The sequence below is a fragment of the Hipposideros armiger genome, unplaced genomic scaffold (assembly GCF_001890085.2).
Source record: "Hipposideros armiger isolate ML-2016 unplaced genomic scaffold, ASM189008v1 scaffold_628, whole genome shotgun sequence".
Lineage (NCBI taxonomy): Eukaryota > Metazoa > Chordata > Mammalia > Chiroptera > Hipposideridae > Hipposideros > Hipposideros armiger.
In genome coordinates this window covers 646,495-668,953 of record NW_017731978.1, presented here as the reverse complement: position 1 = coordinate 668,953, position 22,459 = coordinate 646,495, and the positions used below count along the sequence as shown (strand labels likewise).

Sequence of the window (22,459 nt, the reverse complement as noted above, 5' to 3'; positions counted from 1 at the left end):
ATTTTTGTGACTTAGTACAGTAAAGACGTATTTCATAGCGGAATCTTGGTGTGCAATGAATCTGTGAGATAGTTGCGCCCTATGGAGGGTTAAAGGAGCATGATTCCAGCTCCCCCATCTGAAAAGTAGAGAACACAGTAATCAGATTCCCTACTTCATAGGAGTATTAAATGGTTAAGACAAGTAAAGCATTTAAAACCTTGCCTGACATGTAGTAGTATAAGCATTTGCTATCATCATCCCCAGTGTCACTTCCCTTGTTTCTTCACCAAAAGCTGCCTCACACCCGAGATGAAGAGCGCACATCGAAAAACTGTTTCTCTGGTCTTGGCGTTCTAGTTGGTGTTCTTACAGAAGTCCTGTGTAAAACAAGGTGTCTCCCTACTCTTCCTTCCTATTCTGGACCACTCCTAAGAACAGCTAAGTTTCCAGGAAGCTCCTGGGCCACTTCTAACTGCTAGATGGCCAAGCTACAAGGTGATTATTTCCTTAGGCAAGCAAACACTTCAGCCCTCTAATGTGGTATTTCCTCCACTGGAATATCAACAAGAAGTCCTGTGGGGAAGAGCTCTGCCAAAATTCTCACACGGAGGAAGGGACCGGTAAACCGACGCGTTGTACAACACCCTGCAACCTCCAACTGGGGCCCTCATTACAGGCCTCACCTCACCCAGCCATGGGCAGGTCGCTGCTGACCCTATTTTCTTTTTTGGGTTCCTAAGCCAAGGAGACCCACACATGTGGACCCTATGTGAGAAAACCAGAAAGGCAAAGATTTGTATTTACAAAGCAGTTGGGACATTTATTGGCATTAGGAAAGCATTCCTTTAAACAAATGACAGGATGCTGAACACTAAAGTCTCACCCATTTTATGAAAACTTGAGACCAAGTTCTCCATCGTCTATACACATACACCTTAATCGTGAAAAGGAGCAAGAATTCGAGTTTAAAGAAATTGAACCAAACTGTCCTGCTACGAGATAATAACGTAAGCCAGACGGGGGGGGGGGGTCGGCGGGAGGGGGAGTTTCCCGCAAAGTTCTTGCTTTCACCTTACAATGTTTCAGGCACAATAATCTAATGATTCCCCACCGCAGCACAAAACCGCTTCCCACTGTCTCAAAACAGTTATTTAATTATCAATAGTCCAAGGGCTAAGAAAATTTCGTGGAAAACAGGAGCATACCCTTTGGCTCCGTGCGTGCCATGCAGCTGAGGAACTAAGTTCTTATGAACCGACGACTGGCTGACACACTCGGGGAGAGCGCCTCCACAGACTCTCCAGCATCAGGTTTCAGCTTCCCCAGCTATAAAATGCAGCCGTGGCGGAGGGAGGGAGGGAAGATCCATTAGGTTTCCAGATCGAAGTCATCGCGCTCCTCATTGTACTCCAGAACATGCCGCTTGATCTTGGACGAATCAACCCAGGTGACGAAATCCTCCATGTTGCGCGTGACAAGGAAGGCGGGGTCGGTGACCACGTCGGGGCCCACGCGCACGTGACCCTGCTCCACGAAGACCACTGCAGCTTGGAGGTGCTGCGCCATGCGCAGCTTAAGAAGCACGGTGGGCAGGCGGCGGCGGCAGAAGGACGAGGCCGTGACGAAGTCGCAAAGCTCGAGCGAGCTGCGCGTGGGCACCAGGCCGAGAGCATATAGCTTGTCCAGCAGCGCAGCCGAGGCGCGCACTCGAAACGGGTCACGCTCCGGCAGGTCGCGCAGGCGCCGCGCCAGCTCGCGCACAGAACGGCTCAGCTGGTTGTAGCGCGTGTAGTCCTCGCGTCGCTGCAACCGATAACGCCGCAACACACGCAGTTCGTGCAGGTTGTGGTCGGTGACCTCCCAGTTCAGGAAGTCCACCTGCTTCAGCAGCTTCTGCTCGTGGAACTTAAGCTTCCGCACCATGATGGTTACCGCGTGAGCCGCTAGACCCAAGGCTAAGAACGCGTTTCAGCACCCGTACGACTTCCGCCTCGCGAAGGGCCGCCCTTGGGCCAATGAAAGAAAGGTTAAAAACCACGCCCCCGATTTCCATTGGTCAAAGTGGGGCCACGCCTCCAAAGTGTAGTCGTGTTTCTCCTCTTCCGGTTTGCTGAGGCTAGGGGCGGAAAAGCAATAGCGAGAGGCCTGGGGCGAGGGTTGGGGTGAGGGTTGGGAGAGCCGAGCGAGGCTCGTCCACGTGGTTTTCAGTTTCCAGGAACGTTTCCCCTAGCGCCGTAATCATTTTCTCTCATTCAGAGTTCTGCCTTTCAGGGACTCCCTGGAGAGTCTCCCCTACTAGAGCTGAGAAGTTAGTTGCCGGGAAGAGGGAAGACAGCGCTTGTTTGGATTTACTGTACTTAACTGACCGTTGGGTTCTTTCCATCTTGTGGGGGAATCCCCGGAGCAGACCGACCCAGGGGCTGATCTGGTGTCCCCTCTCACTCCACCGCCAGGTCTTTCACCCGGAAGGCGGAGCAGTTTTTGCCTGCCAATGGGCCTGGGCTGCAGCGAACCTACGATATACTGGTTCCCGGGCCGATTCCTACACGCACAGAATCGTGATCTCCGCGGGAGCCGCCTGGAAATATGTATTAACAGGAATGCCAGTTGATTAATAAAACCCATCAAATACGAAAAACTTGGATAGTAGGTACAAGCCCAGACCCTTTAGTATGGACTCAAACGAATTATCTTGACGGGGTGGATTTCTGGTTACCGAGTATTGAGTTAACAAAGTTAACTCTTTCAGCTACGTAGATGATATCCGAGTGTGGCGCTGCATGGCTAACCTCATTTGTCCAAGCCTTTGACGCCACCTAGCTTCTTCGCTGATCATTTTGTTTTATTTTTGTATGCTTTTCATTGTCTTTTTAAATGTAATAATATATGGAAAATAATAACACGTAACATGTAAGTTATAAGTACAATGAATAATTATGAACCCAGCAGCCAGTTTAAGAAAACGTCACCGGGACTACTTCATTTGTGTTTATTTTAACCTTTTGTTTAAAAAGAAAACTAGTTTTATCATTATACATGCATCCCTAAATATGCTGAGAGCCTTCTTACCCAAAGTGTAGCCTGTGGACCAGCAGAGAGCTCGTTGGAAATGCAGAATTTCATGTCCCACTCCTGACCTACAGAATTAAAATCTGCATTTAACAAGATCCCCAGGTAATTTATATATACACTGACATTTAAGAAGTGTTACTTAGAAGAAATCTCACCATATGGATTTTATTATATGTAGATGTATTTTTTTTTTCTTAAAGATTTTATTGGGGGGGCCGGCCAAGTGGCGAGATGGTTAAGAACTGGCTTGGGACGCCAGAGGGCCCCGGTTCGGATCCCACATATGAGGGCCAGTGACACTGCCCTCCACAGCTAAGATGCTGAACAACAGCTCAGCCTGGAGCTGGGCTGCCCTGAGTCACTGGCGACGTCATAGGCTGCAGCCCCTGTGGCAGTGGGTCGCCATTGGGCTACTGTATGTAGCCAGCAGTCAGCATGAGCGGCCAGCAGCCGCAGTGAGCGGCCATCCAGAAGCCGGCGACTATCTGCCTCGCCCGGGAAGAGTGCAATGATGGTGCCAATGTGGTCCAGTGAAGCAACGTCCTCCACAACTAGACTGAAGAACAAAACGACAGCAACTTGTCTGTTCCCCTTCCCCAATTCCCCAATAAAAGTCTTAAAAAAAAAAAGAAAAAAAAGATGACGAGGAGAGTCAAGGATGGCTCCAGTTTTTGACCTGAGCAACTGGAGAAAAGTCCTTATCACCAGAGATGAGGAAGGCTGCCAAGTACCAACAGGTGTGGGGGTCAAGATCAGAAATTCAATCTTGGCCATGTTGGGTTATAGATATCTATGAGAGATCCAGGGGGAGAAGTCAAGGAGAAAGACGTGAGAGTGGAGTTTTAGAGAAAGCACTGGGCTAGAGATAAAAAATTTGGGTGTTTTGGCAGAGGGATGGTGTTTGAAGCCATGAGTCTGGGTGAACTCATTGAAGGAGTGAACATGGATAGAAAAGACAAGAGGCCCACAAAGTGTAGTCACTGTAGTGTTAAGAATTACTGGAGATGGCCGGCTGAGTGGCATGTTGGTTAGGAGCTGGCTTGGGACGCCAGCTCTGAGCAGCAGAGCCCCGGTTTGGATCCCACATGAGGGTCCAGTGATGCTGCGCCCTCTACAGCTAAGATGGTGAACAACAGCTTGACCTGGAGCTGGACTGCCGTGAGTCACCGGCGATGGCGTAGGTTGCAGCCCCTGCTGCAGTGGACTGCCATAAGCTACCGTGGGTGGCTGGCAGCTGGGGTGAGTGGCCAGCAGCCGGTGTGAGCTGCCAAGGGCCACTGTGAGCAGCCGTCCAGTGGCTGGCGACCAATCTGCCTCATCCGGGAAGAGCGCAATGATAATACCAACATGGGCCAGTGAAGCAACGTCCTCCACAACTAGACTGAAGAATAAAAGGACAGCAACTTGTCTGTTCCCCTTCCCCGATTCCCCAGTGCTGTTACCCTCCCCCAATTTCCCAATAAAATCTTTGGGGGGAAAAAATTACTGGAGCGAAGTAGTAGGGAAACCAGGAGACTGTATTCTCCCCAGTGCAAGTGAAGAAAGTATGCAAGGGAAAGGAGTGACCAGCTTGGTCAAATGCTACCGGTAGAGTGAGTGAGAGGACTGAGAATAACCATTAGGTCTTTGATGACCTTGATTAGTTTCAGTGGAGTGTGAAGTCGAGATTGGCTAGAGGTTTAAGAAGAAAAGTTGGATTTCGGGCAACTGGTATGGTTTTGAGGAGTTTTGCTGCAAAGATGAGCAGAGAAATGGGGCAATAGCTGGTGAGGGAAGTGGAGTAAAATCTATTTTTGTTGTTGTTGGGGAACAGCCATGGTCATTGGTTACACATTGCTTTCATGCTACAATGGCATAGTTGACTCTTTTAAGGAGGGCGCAGCTCACAGTGGCCCATGTGGGAATTGAACCGGCAACCTTGGTGTTATCAGCACTACGCTGTAACCAACTGAGCTAACTGCTCACTCCAAGAATCTATTTTTTAAACATAGGAGTTGATTCTTACCTCAAATCCTGCATCTTGTTGGTTGCCATTCCTGTCTATTCTATCTCCATAAACTCCCAGATTTACTTCTCTCCAGCCTGTTGGCCCAGCCTTGTCTCAGGCCCGCATCATCTTTTGTCTGCATTACTATAGTAATAGTCCAGTGTGTCTGCGATGCTGCCACTGGCAGGGTCAGCCTGGAAACCACTGACCAAGGTTCTCCCTTGCTGACTCCTTTCCTAAAGGAGGAAAGTTGGATGCCTGGATGGATGCTGTTTTCTGTGCAGGAATCAGGGTCCCTAGCAAGAAAGAGAGAAGAACTCTAATTACAATAATGTGAAGAGAACTTAAGAAAAGTATTTCCCAAAGAAGTGGGCAGAGAGTAGGGAAACCACAAAGGTGAGTGGCTTTGTGAGACTGGTAACCAGGAGCTCTGTTACCCCTAGGCTTGAAGAGGGTCCCTGAAAGGGTGGGCATGGAAGATACAAGCTCTAGAAATGTCTGTGAGGCTGAAGAGTGAGTTTTTCCCAAGAACCTGGAAATAAGGTTGTCCCCTAAGAGTTATAAAAAGCCACCCAGAACAGATATGGGAGTAAATCCAAGATGATTGGGCTGTAAATGTGTGACTGGAGTGTTTAGGAACCAACTAAAGGCCATCAAGGTGGTGGCTGGGGGGGGGGGGGCGCTTTCCAAGTGGGTGGGGCTAGGCTAGGACCCTAGTTGTATGAGCAGAAATCCCAATTGTATTAAGTGAGTTAATAAAGGTAAAATATTTACAACAGTGTCTGGCACTAAGGAAGTAGTTGCTATTGTTAAACCTGGCTTAGAGAAAGGCTCTGTGAACAGAAGAGAGAGCACAAAAAGAGGCACCCCATGGCAGCTGGGGGAAACATTTGGGCTGGTCATAGAGACACTAGGCTAAACTGAGTCCTTCGTATCAAAGCTGCCCTGTGGAGGAGGACAAGATCTCAAGGTTTCTTGGCTGAGAGACTTGCCATACCATCCCCTCTCCCATCCTGAGTGTTCCAGGCTCACTGCTCACCTGGTAACTGGGCTTCCCAAGGAGCAGCCCAAACTGCCTTGACCTGTGACACAAAAATTCAGGTTTGCCTGACAGATCTATTTCTCTGTGTAAATTAATACCTGGGCTTCTGGAGTTTGTAAAAGATTTGATTTGGGTCAAATGCCAGCTCTGTACTGGGACTTGGATCTACTACTCACTGCACCAATGAATTAGGGTTTTGGAGCTCAGGCCTGCATGATCACACCCCTCAAAACAGCCCAGGTGTCCACCTTCGGCAGCACTGCCTTGTGTCAATTAATCTGCAACAAGTGGGAAGAGTGAGAATGAAGGGGAAGTAAATCCTAGCTACAGGGGTAAATAAGCAAGGCTCCAGGGCGTAGCCAGTAAGGGGAGTAGGGGCTGAAGCCTTGGCTCACCTTAGACACCACCTCCTCCAGGAAGCCTTCCTTGATCCTTGCTCCACTCAGGCTGGGATAGGAGCCCTCCCAAGCACATTTCTTGGCACTGATCATACTGGGCAGGGGGCATCTGTCTACTTGTCCAAACACATCTGAGCTTCTGGAAGGTAAGGATAATGACATTCATTTTTGTATCTCAGGGGCCTGGTATAGAATAGCTACTCAGTTAATGTTTCCTTGAGTACATGATTAAGTGAATGAGACAGAGGCAGAATGGATGAATTAAGTACAAGAGGGTGGACTGCAAACCCTCAGGGCAAGAACCAGAATGTCTTGTGTTGTAATCCGCAGTGCCCTGCAGTGCCCAAAGTGTTTTGGATAGTCTGACCAAGGGTCAAATCCCCCTTGCCTTTTCCCCAAAGTCTACCACCATCCCTCTCTCCTCACTGCTGGTGGCAAAGAAAACATTCAGTCCCCTCCGCCCCTGCACAAAGCAACACAGAACCCGTTTGGGTCGTGCCTGGGCTTGTTCTCTGTTGCTACAGATGTAGGGTCTTTGTTTTTCCTCATGAAGGAAGTTTCTCAAGGCAGGGGCGCTCCTGGCTGTCTGGCTAAAGTACCAGGACCCTCAGCGGCCAGTATCCCAGGCCACTCAGGCTTTTTTTCCGTGAGGGTGCTGCTGGCTCTGGGGACCCCCTCAAGAGCGCAGTCCCCGGGTTGGGCTACAGCCTAGCCTTGCTGGAGCTGCTGGGGTGCCGAGGGGGGGGCAGAGGCGGTGTCTGTGGCTCTCCAAGCACCCTTCCTCAACCCTCTCCCCCTGTCCCGGCTCTGGGGCCCTCCTTGCACTCCTGCACTTTGCAAACTTTCGGAGTTTTCCTCCCCTGGCGTCACGAAAAGATAGGAGGGTGACCAGAGCCCAGGAGACAAGGCAGTCGCGGTTGCCGGGTGGGGGTGGGGAGGAAACGCAGCGCTCAAGACCCTCGGGGCGAAAGGTGCCTCCCTGCGAGGGCAGACTGGCCCTGGAGTATCCTGGCGCCCTCTTTCCCAGGTGGTCTTCTCCCTCTCACATCCTGATCTGAGGGCCTCTGCCAGAAGGAAAGAAGCAAGGGGCTGGCAGGACGGCTCTGGTGCTCCAGGCCGGGGAGGGCGGAGCCGTATCCCTGCCCAGCCAGCCGGGCTGCTTGCGGAAGAGCCTTGGAGTTTGCCTGCTTTCGCTCCCTCGCTCCCTCCCTCCCTCTCTCCACCCCGCACCTCCCCCAGCGGCTGTTCCCTCCTTCCCTGGGACGCCACCTCCCGGAATCGCCTTTTTTTGTTTTGGAGCTAGCTTCTTGCTGCGGGCGCGGAGGGGCTCCGAGTGCCGAGAAGGCGGGCTGGGAGTGCAGCCCTCCGCCCACCGCGGGACCCGCGCGGGCCAGAGCGGAGGACGGCCAGGCGGGAGCCATCTGCGCGCCGGAGCTCACTCTGCAAACTCCTGTTGAGTGTGTGCGTGCAGGCGAGGGCGGGGGTCTGTACGCCGGCACTGGGAGGCTCCGGCGGGGCATACTCTTGGACGGGGTCCTCGGACTCATCAGGGTTAGCTTCAGGCTCAGAAACTGCTTAGGAATTAGGCAAACAAAAGAGGCCACTCAGTTGGTCGCCAGAAGTCGCCTGAGCGACTCGTTGCGCCCCCTCCTACCCTGGGGTGGGGGCTGGCTACTTGGGCGGGGAGCAGGCGCCGGAGCTTGCTGGGGGCCCGCTGGGCCGCCGGGTCGGAGAGTTGGCGGCCTGTTGTGTAAGCCTCACTGCTTGTTTTCCCGGCCTGGCTCGTTGGGAAGCCGGACACATCCACCCTTGGACTCGATTCAGGAAGCTGCTGCTTTTCTCCTTGCCCCTCTTGGATTTTCTGGATTTTTGAAAACCTAGTGGCCCAGGAGGAAGGAGGAAGGAGCAAAACTGTGGAGGAATGTGAGAGTCTCCCAAGGCCTGCGGAGCCAGAAGGAGCTGGGAGCCAGAGCTGCTGGGGTTCTGGAACGGTAGTTAGCGAGTGATTCTCTTTTGTTTTAGAACGTTGTTCCAGTGGAAAGTGGAATTCTTGCCCTCTCAGAGCTGACTTCTCCAAGTCACTTGAATTTTCTTCTGGGAGTGGGAGAAGGGAGAGACCCCCCTCAGGGGCTGCCAAGGGAAGGGAGGAAGACTATGAACATGAGCCCCTCCTGCCCTCAGGCTGGTGCCTGGAGACCTGCTAGGGCAGTTTCTGGGCCATGGACACAGCTTTGAAAAGAGGGAGGCTGGACAGCATCTCTGGGTGCTGAGACTTGCTTAGGGGCAGAGAGACCGAGCTGCTGGGCAGTCCTTGGTTTGCTGGTGCATTCTTGGACACCCTAGCAAGTGTCCCCAGTTCTGGGCAGGACCCTCTCCTCATCTTTCTCTACCACTGGCCCAGCCATGGCACTAAAAGGCCGAGCCCTCTATGACTTCCGCAGCGAGAACAAGGAGGAAATCAGCATCCAGCAGGATGAGGACCTGGTCATCTTCAGCGAGACCTCGCTGGATGGCTGGCTGCAGGGCCAGAATAGCCGTGGTGAGACAGGGCTTTTCCCTGCCTCTTATGTGGAGATTATTCGTTCTGGCCCCAGCTCCAGCCCTGCAGGCTCTCCCAGCACCCAGGTGAGCTTGTATGACAGATCCAATGTGGCTAACCTTTCCAGGAGTGCTGAGGGCAGTGGCTTCTTCCCAAACCAGGGCAGCTTTGAGGAAGACGATGATGATGACTGGGATGACTGGGATGATGGATGCACAGTGGTGGAGGAGCCACGGGCTGGTGAGCTGGGCACCAATGGGCACCCCCCGCTCAACCTCTCCTACCCTGGTGCCTACCCCAGCCAGCACATGGCCTTCCGGCCCAAGGCAGCCCTGGAGCGGCAGGACAGCCTGGCATCTGCCAAGCGGGGCAGTGTGGTGGGGCGCAACCTTAACCGCTTCTCATGCTTCGTGCGCTCGGGCGTAGAGGCCTTCATCCTGGGTGATGTTCCCATGATGGCCAAGATCGCCGAGACATACTCCATTGAAATGGGCCCTCGTGGCCCCCAGTGGAAGGCCAGCCCCCACCCATTTTCCTGCTCTGTGGAGGACCCCACCAAACAGACAAAATTCAAGGGCATCAAGAGCTACATCTCCTACAAGCTCACACCCACCCACATTGGCTCCCCTGTCTACCGGCGCTACAAACACTTTGACTGGCTTTATAACCGCCTGCTTCACAAGTTCACTGTCATCTCGGTGCCCCACCTGCCAGAGAAGCAGGCCACAGGCCGCTTCGAGGAGGACTTCATCGAGAAGCGGAAGCGGAGGCTCATCCTCTGGATGGACCATATGACCAGCCACCCTGTGCTGTCCCAGTACGAGGGGTTCCAGCATTTTCTCAGCTGCCTGGATGCTAAGCAGTGGAAGATGGGCAAACGCCGGGCGGAGAAGGACGAGATGGTGGGTGCCAGTTTCCTGCTCACCTTCCAGATCCCCACAGAGCACCAGGACCTGCAGGACGTGGAGGACCGTGTGGACACGTTCAAGGCCTTCAGCAAGAAGATGGACGACAGCGTCCTGCAGCTCAGCACTGTAGCATCGGAGCTGGTGCGCAAGCATGTGGGTGGCTTCAGAAAGGAATTCCAGAAGCTGGGCAATGCCTTCCAGGCCATCAGCCATGCCTTCCAGATGGACCCCCCCTTCAGCTCTGAGGCCCTCAACAGCGCCATCTCTCACACGGGCCGTACCTATGAAGCCGTCGGTGAGATGTTCGCTGAGCAGCCCAAGAACGATCTCTTCCAGATGCTTGACATGCTGTCTCTGTATCAGGGCCTGCTGTCCAACTTCCCCGACATTATCCACCTGCAGAAAGGTAAGGGCCAGTGCGGGCTGGAGATCTTGCGGAGTCTGCGCTCTGCGATGCGGGGACACGAATAGCCCACAGAATGGGGCAGCTCATCTAATCTTTATGTCTCTGTCTTACTCATTCAGCAAATGTGTTGAGCACCTACTGTGTGGCAGCTGCTATTCTAGGTGCGGGGATATTGTGAATAGGTCTGGTCCCCAGCCTCGTGGCGCTCGTGTTTACCTTTTTGTCGTGTTCCTCCCTTTGTTTTTTCTGTTTCTGTCTCGTTTTCTCATTTACCCATTATACACTGAGGCCTCCGAGGTATCAAGCTGGGTTCTGGGTATATGGAGGTGACCAGGGCCCAGGCCTTGCCCTTGAGGAGCCCACAGGCTCCCGGGGGACATGGATACAGACCCAGATAATTGGGGCACAGTGTGGCCTCACCAGCTCACTTCCCTGCAGAGCCTGTTCTCACCACTGCATGTCCTATCTCTGAGTTCCCGATCTGTATGGGGGAGGGTCGCTGTCCCCATTCTGCAGATGAAGAAGCTGGTGTCCACAGAAGGGTGGTTTCACAGGGAGTCCATGGCTCAGCTGGGACTATTCCTTCCTCATGTGCCTCCCCAAGGACACGTCTGTGTTGGCCACTTCCCAAGCCTGGCTGTGTTTTCAGTTCTCACGGCCCCTCCGTGGGGGAGGGACAGGATGGGCCCCTATCTGTTGCTGTGGGGCTGTCAAGGAACTGCCAGGGAAGTGACTCATCCCCGGTCACTGAGGGGCACCAGACTGGGTGGGTGGAGGAACCAGGGGTACAGGGGCACATGGCCCACCCCACACCCCCTTCCCCAGCCTGGCTGTTCTTGCCTGAACAGTGAATCGGGCTGACATGACCTGGCAGGTGGCTGAGTCCTGGAGACAACAGGCAGGGCAGATGTCAGGAGAGAGGTGTGGTCCTCCCTGGGGCTGCTTGGTAACTCAGGAAGAACGTCAGGGCGTGGGCCTGGCTCCTTGGCCCCTAGGCCCTGAGGTCAGGCCTAGCTTGGTGAGGAGTTTTCCTCTGGGTGGGGGCCAGGAGTCAGGCCTCTGGACTGAGCCTGGGGGTCAGCAAACACCCCCCCCCCACCTGGTACCCAGGAAAGTCTGGAGTAAACCAGCCCTGTCCTTTACTGGGTTGGCGGCTAGGACTCCTGTAGCTCCCAGCCTCCTTTCTCCTGTCACTTTCTCTTCCTCTTCCTCTTCTCTGCCCTTTTCTCTTATCGCCACATTCCTCTCCTCCTTCCCTCTTCTTTCAGCTTCAGGAGACAGGAGACCTGAGTTCTGGTCTTGGCTCTGCCCCAATTTGCTGTGTGTCCCTGGGAAGTGCCTTCTCCTCTCTGGGCCTTAGTTTCCTGATCTATAAAACAGGGAGAATGGACCCAGTGAGTTCTTAGGCCTGAGGGTCGGGGAGGGTCTGGCTGAGGACAGAGTGATGCCTGAGATCTAGCTCTGAGCTCTGGGGCAGGTGTCTCCCTGGTGTGGAAGTGGAGCCACGCCCACTGCATAGGGCCTGGGAAAGCTGGTTCAACCAGCTCCTTGGATGGCGTGTTTCTATGTGGGCAGCGGGAGGGGGAAGCCGGGGCACAGTGGTTAAGCTGCCCCCTGGGATGGCTGGGGACCTTCACCAGGGCAGAGCTGGGGCTAGGAAGGCAGCCGCATACCCAGGGCTTCTAGACTCACACTGAAGCAGGAGGGAATGAAGTCAGACTGGCCTTTCTGACCCTGGGGCAGGGAAACAAAGCTGAAAGAGGCCATTTCTAACTTTTCATTTGAGTTGTTTCTAAAAGTGAGAGACCAACAGTCCTCTGGGGTGATGCATTCAAACTTAGGCAGAGGCTGGCCCACCTTCCCTCACCCGGAGGACCCCTCCCCATAGCCCAAGCCCTTTTGGGCTTACTCTTCTCCTGGGCTCTGCACTGCCATTCCTAGGCCTGTGGTCTGACAAGTTAGGGAGGGGCCTTGGAAACTGGCTGAGGCAGATTTGGGCAGGCTTTGGGGGCCCACAGCTTGCTGGAGGGAGGAGGGGTCCCATGCTGGCCCCCAGGGTGGAGCCTTTTCTCAGAGGAAGGAGCAGGAAGGTTGGGTCTCCAGGATACTGTCCAGCTTGTCCAGGCATCTGACAGATAGCAAGTGTGTGGGGGGAGGCCATAGAAGGAAAGAGCTGGGAGGCCTAGATGGGGTCAGGAGACCAGGATATGGACAAACATTGCGTCTGAGGTGACCTTGAGAGAGTTTTCTTGGTGTTTACCTTAGCAAAATGGCATATGGAGTCCAGTTGGTGCTGAGATGAGGCCCACCTGCCTGCCCACCCACTGGCCGCAGCCCCTAGAGCTCAGGGCAATCTTGGGAGTAAAAGGGGGCTCTAGTAATAGTTACCTTGGGACAACAAGGGGAAACAGTGACTGTCTAGAGCCCTTACATGAAAGCCAGCCAGGGAGGTCGGTGTGGTCCTCTCCATTTTACACAAGGTGCAGTGAGGTGGGAGGGTAAGCAGAGCAGGAATTGGAGCCCTGGTGTGTCTGACTCCAGCCCAGGCTGTGTCCACTGTGCCCGACAGGTGGGGAAGGGACTCCCCCCAAGGATGGTTGCCTGGGTGGATGAGCTGGGCGGGGAGGACGGAGGGAGGCTTGGGTGCTCTAGCACTAACTTGGCTGGCATCCTCGGGGGGCTGGAGGTAGGCACAGGACCACAGAGCATGCCTGGAGGGGCCATGGAACTCCCAGGTTGCCAAGGCAAAGTAGCCGGCCCTTGCAGGCCAGGCACCTGCCTAGGGACAGGTAGGTCCTCTGTGTTCTGGGCCATCACCTAACTCCCTCTACCGTCCCTCCTAGGCTTCCACAAAGATAATCATAACGCCAGGAGCCACCACCAGGAGGTTCTTGCTGTGACTGAAAAGCAGTTTGCACTCAGCTGCATGTAGCATTCTGTCAGGTGCCGTCCTAAGTGCTTTATAGATATTAGTTAAATCAAACCTCAACTATACTAGAGGGTAGGTACTCTTATTATCCCATTTTAAAGATGTGGAAGCTAAAGTACCATACTGCTACGAGCAGTTGTCAGTAGCATCACATCTAGTCCAACTTGTCCCATTTGACATTGGGGAGACCTGCAGACCAGCCAAGAGCAGTGGCTTGCTGGAGGTGACACAGCTGGGACTAGGACTCAGACCTCCGGCCCCCAACCTGGGGTAGATGGTAACAACCCCTAAGAGGTGGTAACAACCCCTAAGAGGTGGGAACAATGTGGATTAAGGTGGGAGCTCAGGGACTATGCCTGGGACCGTGGAGCTCTGAAGCTTCAGCCCTCCTTTCCTTGTTCCTGGGACTCAGCCTCTAGGACAGCTGCCAGGGCAGGAGGCATCCCTGGGTCCTCAGCTCTCAGGTTGAGTCTTCAGTGGATCAGAGGGAGGATGGTGGATAGGCCTGAGCCTTGACTCCCAGCCTGTCTCTGGGGCACATTAGTGTTAGCTGGTCCAGGTCCCAGATCTGAGTCACAGGGTGGAAAGGTGACAGTGGGGATGAAGGGGGTCCTGTCATCCCCCTTACCCCCGTGACCTTTGCCCCCAGCCCTGCTTCCTTGCCTATCTGCCTGTCTCTGGATACCTAGCAATTGCAATAGGTTCATTCCTATTATTTCGGCCTCAGTCTCCTCATCAACAAAAGGGGCCTTTCCTTCCTCTAAGGCCATGGGCAGGAAAAACCCTCTTGAGTGCAGGTCCTCCCCCACTGCACCAGACTTTCTCAGTCAGGTGGAATCCAGGCTGGTGAGTGTCTCGTTTTCTAGTAGGTTCCTTTTGGTAAAGCTTAACTCCAGTTTCTTTGTCCTGTTGTTTTCTACCTTCCTTCTTATAGTCCTTCCGTATCCCTTGGGACCTTCTCAAATCCCTGAGTTCGTTGTTTGGGGGCCCCACACAAATGTATGGATGACCTGACCTAGGGCTCCCTGCAGTAGAGGTGGTATCCCCCCTCCAGCTGTGGAGGGATGCCTCTGGGCCAGGCTTCCCCCATGTATGGGGCAGGAAGGAGGTGGGAGCCCCTAGCAAGTCCCTTCCCTTCAGGGCCTCAGTTTCCCCTGTATTGTAGTGGTATGGGTGTGGGTGGGGGTGAGGGTGCAACTGGCCTCTAGGGCCTCTCCTGCTCTGGAGTCTCTTATTGGGTCTTCATCCCGGGCCTTGGGGTGATTCATTTCTGCTGCCCAGGAGTGGGCAGTCGGGATGGAACAGCACGCAGGAGGTGGTCCAAGGAAGGTGGCAGAAGGACTGAGTGTGCTGGGAGCTGGTGTCTGCAGAGTTCTTTTGGGTGCTGTGTGAGCAGTCCTGGAGACTGTGCAAATGTGAGTCTGTCTGCCCGAAATGAAATGCCAGTATTAGCCAATTAGCCATGCACTTATCTACTAATGTGGGTGGTGCCACTTCTAAAGGCCTCCAGAGCTATTTCCAGGATATACAGTCCTGGGCCTGGTATATAGTAAATGCTCAATAAATGCATATTGACTGCATCGAACAACCTGAAAGTAAAAAAAATACATTTTAGAGGTCCCTGAGAGGCCTTCTTAAAGAATTGGGAAGCACGGATAATGAGCGTGTTATTCGTGTGCAGTGGACCCTTTTGAAGGGCTTGGGGGTGTGCTGTCCACCCTGCTGACCTTTTGCACCTCCTTACTCTTCTTTGCACAGTACATTCCCTAATGCCCTGCAAGGAGTGAGTGCCAGGCAAGGGCAGACTGCATCCCCTTCTCAGCAACTGCCCGCTGTGGTCCAGTGCAGACTTAGTCAAGTACTTGTTAATTCAGAATTGAAATCCATTCACCAAATGCTTGGTTCATTCAGATTCTTCCAAATTGGGTCACCTGTCTAGGTTCATCCCCTGCCCTCCATCTGTCACCTAGTTATTACAATGGCCTCCTCTAGTCCCCTGAGAGCTGGAGTGAGGAGTGGCCAGGGCCTGTCTGTGGGGGAGACACACAAAGGAAACTCCAGATGGCCTTCGAGGCTGTGCTTTAGAATCAGCAGTGTGATGGGGGTGGGGAGACATTCTGCATGGGGACACTGGGGGAGGCTTCCGGGGTACCTGATAATTAGGAACCCTGCGAGTGGAGAGATGGAGGGAGGAAAGAGTAGGTGAATCTGATGAACATGGGGTCAGTGTGGAATGAGTGCAGGGGCCAACTCCCAGAGGGCCTCGCAGGCTGGGCGATGGGTGTGGCCCTTGATCTATAGAAAGAGAGGGGAGGCAGGGAAGGCTTGGTGCTCTTCAGTTGCTGTGGAGCACCTCAGAGAGGCTAGGGCTGAGGTGGGAAGCCCCGTGGGGGCCTGTTATAGTTGTGCAGTGAGGAACAGCTCAGCCGACACATATCAGGATCTGCTGTGGGCTAGGCTTTGTTCTGGGTGCTAGAGACACTGAGCTCACAGCCCAGAGGGAGGCAGTCAGAGAAACCACAGGGTGATAAGAGCTGTGGTAGGGGGAAGCCCAGGGCACCTGAGAGAACTGGGAAACACCTATTGAAGTGGGGGTGCAGGGGAGGCTTCCTGGAGAAGGTGATGTCTCAGCTGAATTAGTAGCCAGCATATGAGTGAGGATGAAGCCTATGGTGGGTTGGGACAGCCTGGTCCTGGAATCAATGTAGCTAGCAGGGCTGTGACTGGCCAGGTGTGGGCTGCTGGTAGTGCCACAGGTTTGGAGGGAAGATGGTGCATGTGGTTTAGGATGTGCTGAAGGTGAGGGTTGGGGGACATCCTGGTGGAGACACCCAGGCACCTGGAGTCCAGGAACGAGGCTGAGCTGAGGAAGGTATTGTGTGCCCTTGAGGGGCTCACAAGGGACTTAGGGAATGAGTGGGGGAGACCAGGGCCCTAACCTCCCTGTCCTCTGCTCTTGCCTGTGCTAGGCGCCTTCGCCAAAGTGAAGGAGAGCCAGCGCATGAGCGACGAGGGCCGCATGGTGCAGGACGAGGCGGACGGCATCCGCAGGCGCTGCCGCGTGGTGGGCTTCGCCCTGCAGGCCGAGATGAACCACTTCCACCAGCGCCGTGAGCTTGACTTCAAGCACATGATGCAGAGCTACCTGCGCCAGCAGATCCTTTTCTACCAGCGGGTGGGCCAGCAGCTGGAGAGGGCGCTGCGCATGTACGACAGCCTCTGAGCGCCGGGGGCCACCCTGCCTTCCACCTGGGCACTGCAGGGCCTCCCCGCACCAGCAGCGGCTAGGGCTTGGGAAGAGTCATGGATACCCCTGCTGAACTCCTCTAGCCCATAGAGGTGGGGGCGCAGCGCGGGTGAGAATGGGGCCAGGAACCCTCCAGGCTGAGGCCTGGGCTGTAGGTCTGTCACTTGAGACCAGGCCAGGGTCTTAGCCTCCCCCAGAGCTTGTGCACTTGGCCACCACCCCCTTCTTCACTCAGCAGACACTGGGGCGTGCTGTGGTCCTGGGTCCGATGCTGGACATTCAGGGCTACGACACGCCTGCCCTCAGGGTGTCCCCAGTCGAGGTGGGGGTCAGACATAGAAACAGAAGGGGGCAATGCAGAATGACCCATGTTAAATAAGGGGTTCCTGGAAGCTGACAGAGGGGACCACTCATTCTGCTGGCCGGGGAAGACTCCACGGTGTAGGTGACATTTGACCAGTGTTTGGAGGAATGACAAGGACCTGTCAGATAGTAGATGAGGACGGTAGATGGGGAGGACGTTAAGCAGAGAGGAACAGCATGGGCAAAGCTGTGGAGGCATGAAAACGCCCGCCCTCTCTCCCTTACCTTTCCCAAGCGAGTTTGTTGCCCTGTCTCGGTGGGCATTCTGGCCTGTGTGACAGGGGAGGGACCTTCCTTGCTCCCATGTCCCTGTCCCTGCCCCCCACCCCAGCCCCCTGCAGGAGGGGCTGCAGGCCAACTCACTCCTGATTCCCCTCTACCTGCTGAGCCCCTATCACCCCATGGTTAGGGGACCATGCAGCATCTTTTCCCTGGGCTCAAGGAGCCACAAACCCCAGGACCCTGGTGGCATCTTCCTGGAGGGGGCTCCTAAAAGTTACCAGATATTGGAGTTCACCAGCAATAGCTCCTCACACTTGAGCAAGCTCAGATCCCCAGGCTCCCAGGCTTCTTGGCCTCTGTGAATCCCAAAATCCTTCCTGGTGCACAGGGAACCCAGGGGAAGAAAACAGGAGCCCACCCCCTACCACCCAGGGACCCAGGGCCCACTTGCCCAGGGCCAGCCTCACTGTGATCCCAGCCTGGGTCCTGGCCCTTTGTGCTGCCTCCCACCCATGTTTACATCCTTGAGAGGGCCACTCCTCCTCACCCAGGCCAGGGCGTGGTCCAGCAGCGGGTTGGGGGGGACTGACAGGTGCCACCGCTAACCCCACCCCCATCCCCAGGAGTTCATGGCCACTCCTGGCTGCTGCTGCTTGAAACTTTTTTCTGTTTTGTCTTCTTGATAAATCTCTTAAGATAACACAAACATGACTTTTTTGTTTGGATCCCAGAAGGGATGAGGGTGGGGGGAAGGATAGAACCCTCATTGCCCCTGAGGTCATGGCAGGCTCATATAGCGGAGGGGAGGGCTGTGCTGCTGGGAGGTGCCGCTGGGGTCTAGAGGGTGCCCTGGACCCCAGCTGGGTGCACATGCGTCCCAGACCTCACTGTCCTCAATCTCAAATGGTGGAGTCCTGCCGGGGGCGTGGCTGTGCTGGTCTGTGATCTATGGCTGATGGCTGGATGCAGAAAGGATAGGAGGCCCCAGGACAATCTAATTGATGGGGCTCCTCCCCACAGGGAGGCCCCAGTCCAGGGGAGGGGTTGGGGCTCAGAAACCGTGTCCTGCCCCAGGCAGTCCTGGATGCCCAACCCTGCCCTTGGGGGTGACCCAGGCAGGGTGAACAGCAACCTGTTCACACATGGGAAAGGGGAACGCTGGTGAAGCCACTGGGCTCTTTCAGGGCGATGGGGACCTGGTGGAGGAGGAGTGCTGGGTCCAGACATCGGGGGAGGCTTTGGCCAGGCCAGTGCCCCCGAGTTCAGCTTGTGGCAGTGAGATGAGACAAGAGGCGGCAGGTGCAGTGGGGAGGGGGCAGCAGAGGCTTCCTGTACGGGGCAGAGCATCCTCAGGAACTACTGGAAAGGGCCCTTGGCCTTGGGTCAAAATTAGGTCAGATTTGGGACTTTTCTGTGGAATTTTCCCCTCTTCTCTGCCCCCCTTCCTTCATTTTCACCCCCCTTCAAGGACCTTCCCACCCTTAACGACTTCTCAGCTTTGACCTCCAGGTGACCTTCTGCAGAGGGCAATCTGTTTACAGCAGGGGCCGGGGGAGCTCCTTCCCGAGGCCAGTCTGGGTCGTGTGGGAATGCTCTTAACCCACATTGCCTGGAAAGCCCCCATTCATGCTTCCTGTTCTGGTGATGCCCTCATATCCCTTTCTGGAGAGGGGGCCACCTCTCACGCGTCCCGTCCTCAGGGTGAGGGAATCCGCCTGACACTTCTTAGGGGAACTTGGACCTAGGAGAAGAACCAGAACCTGAAGTCTTGGGACAAGCCAGGCCTACTCTAAGCACCTTGAGGTCTAGGCTGAGACAGCGTGTGTGGCAGGGACTGAGATGTCACAACCTTTCTCTGGTATCTATCTATCTCTGTGCGGGTTGGGTGTTGGAATTTGAGATCTGTCAGGGCTGGCTACAGTCCCTTTCAGCAGGGGATGGGGGGAATGGTGTGTGGGGTGTCCTGGTGATGGCATGGTCGTCTGACTGGCTTCAGTCACATGCTAGACACATGTTCCAGGCTGAGCTGGGCCCAGCTACCTCTGGTTCCCCTCATTTTTCTCTGAGAGTAAGGCAGAACCACGGCTTCTCTTGCTGCCCTGGGCAATTACCAATACCTGAGTTTGGGGGACCATGATCCCCAGTCTTGGCCTAGCCCAGAAAAGGAGTCTATTTTGTGGCCACGTGTGGGGGTTAGGGATGAAGGCGGTCCTCAGATGCTGCATGCTGTCGCCTCTTGAACACAGGAGGGCCGTGAAGCATTGCTACAGCTAGAGCAACGCCAGGCCTGGGGGTGCCTGGTGGCCCGAGGCCCAGCTCACCACTGCCCCTCACACAGTCACACACACATCCACATGGTCACAGACGTAGCTGCCCAGCCCAGAGCAGACATAGCCACACACAGCCACCTGTCTACAGGCACATAAGCCACATCTGGCCGCATCTCTCTCTCTCTCTCTCTCTCTCTCTCTCTCACACACACATACACACACACACACACACACACGCGCGCGCGCGCGCGCGCGCACGCGGTCATGTGCTCACGCGGCTGCACTCCTAGCAACTGTGCCACACTGTCACTTTCACAGCCATGTTCACACGTGGCCACGTCCATACACATCATCTATTTACAGCGTCAGTCTTCAGCCATGTCATCACAGCCATACTACAGTCCCATGCACACAGTTGTACTCTCACACATGCACACAGCAAAGATGTCACGTGTAGCTGCACCAGGACTGTACCTGCACCTCTTGGGGGAGCCAGCTGGGGTCATCCATCACCCGGCACCATCACATTCAGCTCTTTATTGCAGACGAGGAACTTGAGGAGTGGCAGCTGGCCACATCACCCAGTGTGCCAGGAGATGCTTTGGCCAGGGCCCACCTCCCTGTAGGCTCTGTGGCCTGGCCTTGCCCATCCCTGGGCCAGTCCCTAGGTCCAGGCTGCCTCTGAAGGCTCCTGGCTGAAGCCACCGAACAAAACTGCAGGCATGTCCCATCTCTTGAGCCAGAGCTAAGGCTGCTGGGTCCATGAGAGCAGGAGCCAGGATGTGGTGGGCAGGGCCCAAGCCTCGGGCTGGAAGAACATTCCTGCACCATCTCCCCAAGCATGCAAGGACTGGGCCCGCCCTGCCTGCCTGGCCGCTGACTCAGGCCTCCAGGAGCCAAGCCTGCTCAGTCCTCCCTCCTCCCCCAACCTGCTTCTCCACCAGTTCAGCTCTGGTACCTCTCTGCTGGCTAGGGCAGAAGAGATGGTGAGCTTTGGCAAAAAGAACTTGGGGAACAATAAAAATTCACCTCCCCAGACATAGCTCAGAAGGGCTGATTGTGGAACACTGCTCCAGGGTTTAGCATAGTTTAACACAAACCTTTTTTCCTTTGGTTTTGTTTTATTAGTCAAAGCCCGGTGCAGTCCAGTCTGTCTAAAATGTAGTGTCTCGCACAGCTGTGGCCTCCTTGGTCCTCACAGCATCATGATTCCATTTCATGGACAAGAGACCAAGACTTGGCCAGAGGGAGGACTGGACCCACATTGGATCACACGGTGAGGCCGAGAGAGGCGGGACTCGAACCCTGCTCTTTGGCTTCATTCCTTAAAGTCACATGAATTAACTCGTGTAGGTTGGAAGGAAGAGGGGGTGGCAGACCTCTGCTTCAGAGGTGAAAAAGAATGGGAGGCTGGTGAGCCCAGCTGCTGAAATGTGAGGGGGCTTGCGGGTGGGTGAGTCCCATTAGCCCCCAGGGATGAAGAGGCTGAGGATGGCATCGCACGGTGGTGTCTGAGTTGACAGGGTCTCCGTCACAGATGAACGTGTGGGGAGCATCACTTCATTTCCGTATAACTGACCTGAATTCCTATCTTGCTTTCTCATTCCCCCACATGGTAGAAATTAATCTCAAATCAGTCGTGAGGGATGCATCTACGTTTTGGGATGGCACATTTGAAGACCATAGACAGGCCCCTGGCATTTTGAATTTTAGAGGCTGAATCCCACACCCTGTCACAGGAAATTTTGCCAGCATTCCACATTAAAAGTCATTAATATATGCCTATTTGAGTTGGGTTCAGTTTACTACTTGATGCCTAGTATTACAGATATTTAATTAAACTTTATGAATTTTGTCTTTTCTGTGCCTTTTCTCTGGTCATCTTCCCCCACCCACTGCTTTCCCACCCTCTGAGGGCTTCTGGATCTGGCTGTTTCTGTTGTGGCCCTCAGGGTTCCCTCAATTACCTTGTGGGCCTCAAGGAAACTCAAGGGTCATTCTGTGGCCTGTGATCCCCTCTGGGGCTTGTCATCATTCCATAGCTCCCACCTCACACTCAAGCAAAGGAGGTCTGGGGGCTGCTTAGAGACACTGTGCAACCCTCCATCTTCTGAGGGCTGAGGCTTCTACCCTCTCCCAGTGCAGGCAGCACCCCAATGGACACTGGGTGGCTAGTATTTCACAGCCACCCTGCATGCAAGAGACCAGCAAATGGGCCCAGCGGGGCAGGCACTGAGCAGTCAAGGCTGATGTGAGACGGAATCCAGGCCTGGGCCACTTAGGCTGGGGAGCAAATGGCTAATTTCTGAGATAGCAGTTGGAGGCTGGCTAGAGCCTGGAGGCATCTGGAGACTTCTGGTCTGACCCAAACCCCTTGCTGCCCCTGTGGCAGGAGGGTTCTGGGTAGGGGGAGTAGAAGGCTCCACTAGACAGACCTGCTGCCCCCCCCCCAACAACAAACCCCCTGACTCCTTTCCCCACTCTACCCAGAGGCAGGACCTTGGTGGCTGGGCCTGATGGCAAATCCTGCCCTGCACACACTTGTTGTAGGGATGTTTCTTGACTGCGCCATGCTCTCATGCCTCCATTTGTAAGAGGAGTTTCAAGGGGTTCAGAGGGTTACGTGAGCAAAGCCGGTCAACCGGACAGTGCCCGCACATAGCAAGTGCTCAGCCTCAGAGCAGAAGCTTAGAGCAGCCCTTGGCCAAGAATATGGGGGCCCCACTCCATAGGTGAGAAAGCTGACTGGCTGAGCCTGTCGAAGCCACGCGGTGGGTAGATGGCAGGGCCGGGCCTGGGACCAGGCTCCTAACCACCCGCAGACCTTGATCCTTGCCCCGTGTTGCCACCCTGTCTCCATGGGAGCAGACTCCTTGGGACTTCCTGATTGTCAAAGTATTTGTCAGTCCAGGACAGAAGGGGTCCGCTGGGCCACTGGCTGTCACATATATCATTGCATACAGCATAGCATGGCCTAAGAGTTAAGAGATGCAGGCTTATGGGCCAGCCAAGTGGCGCGTTGGTTAAGAGCTGGCTTGGGACGCCAGAGGGCCCTGGTTCGGATCCCACATATGAGGGCCAGTGACACTGCCCT

At 54.8% G+C, this 22,459-nt stretch overlaps 2 protein-coding genes across 2 annotated transcripts; one reads left to right on the top strand and one right to left on the bottom strand.

Annotated features, from left to right (window-relative positions):
* Positions 1-775: 775 nt before the first annotated feature.
* Positions 776-2,003, bottom strand: IMP3 (IMP U3 small nucleolar ribonucleoprotein 3). The gene has a single exon (XM_019625432.1). It carries the CDS (start codon positions 1,903-1,905, stop codon positions 1,351-1,353), a length of 555 nt encoding a protein of 184 aa, XP_019480977.1. The 5' UTR covers positions 1,906-2,003; the 3' UTR covers positions 776-1,350.
* A 6,627-nt stretch (positions 2,004-8,630) lies between these two features.
* SNX33 (sorting nexin 33) lies at positions 8,631-21,225 on the top strand. The gene is made up of 2 exons (XM_019625465.1): positions 8,631-10,334; positions 16,233-21,225. The coding sequence occupies exons 1-2, from the start codon at positions 8,885-8,887 to the stop codon at positions 16,484-16,486; spliced, it is 1,704 nt and encodes a 567-aa protein (XP_019481010.1). The 5' UTR covers positions 8,631-8,884; the 3' UTR covers positions 16,487-21,225.
* Positions 21,226-22,459: the final 1,234 nt, after the last annotated feature.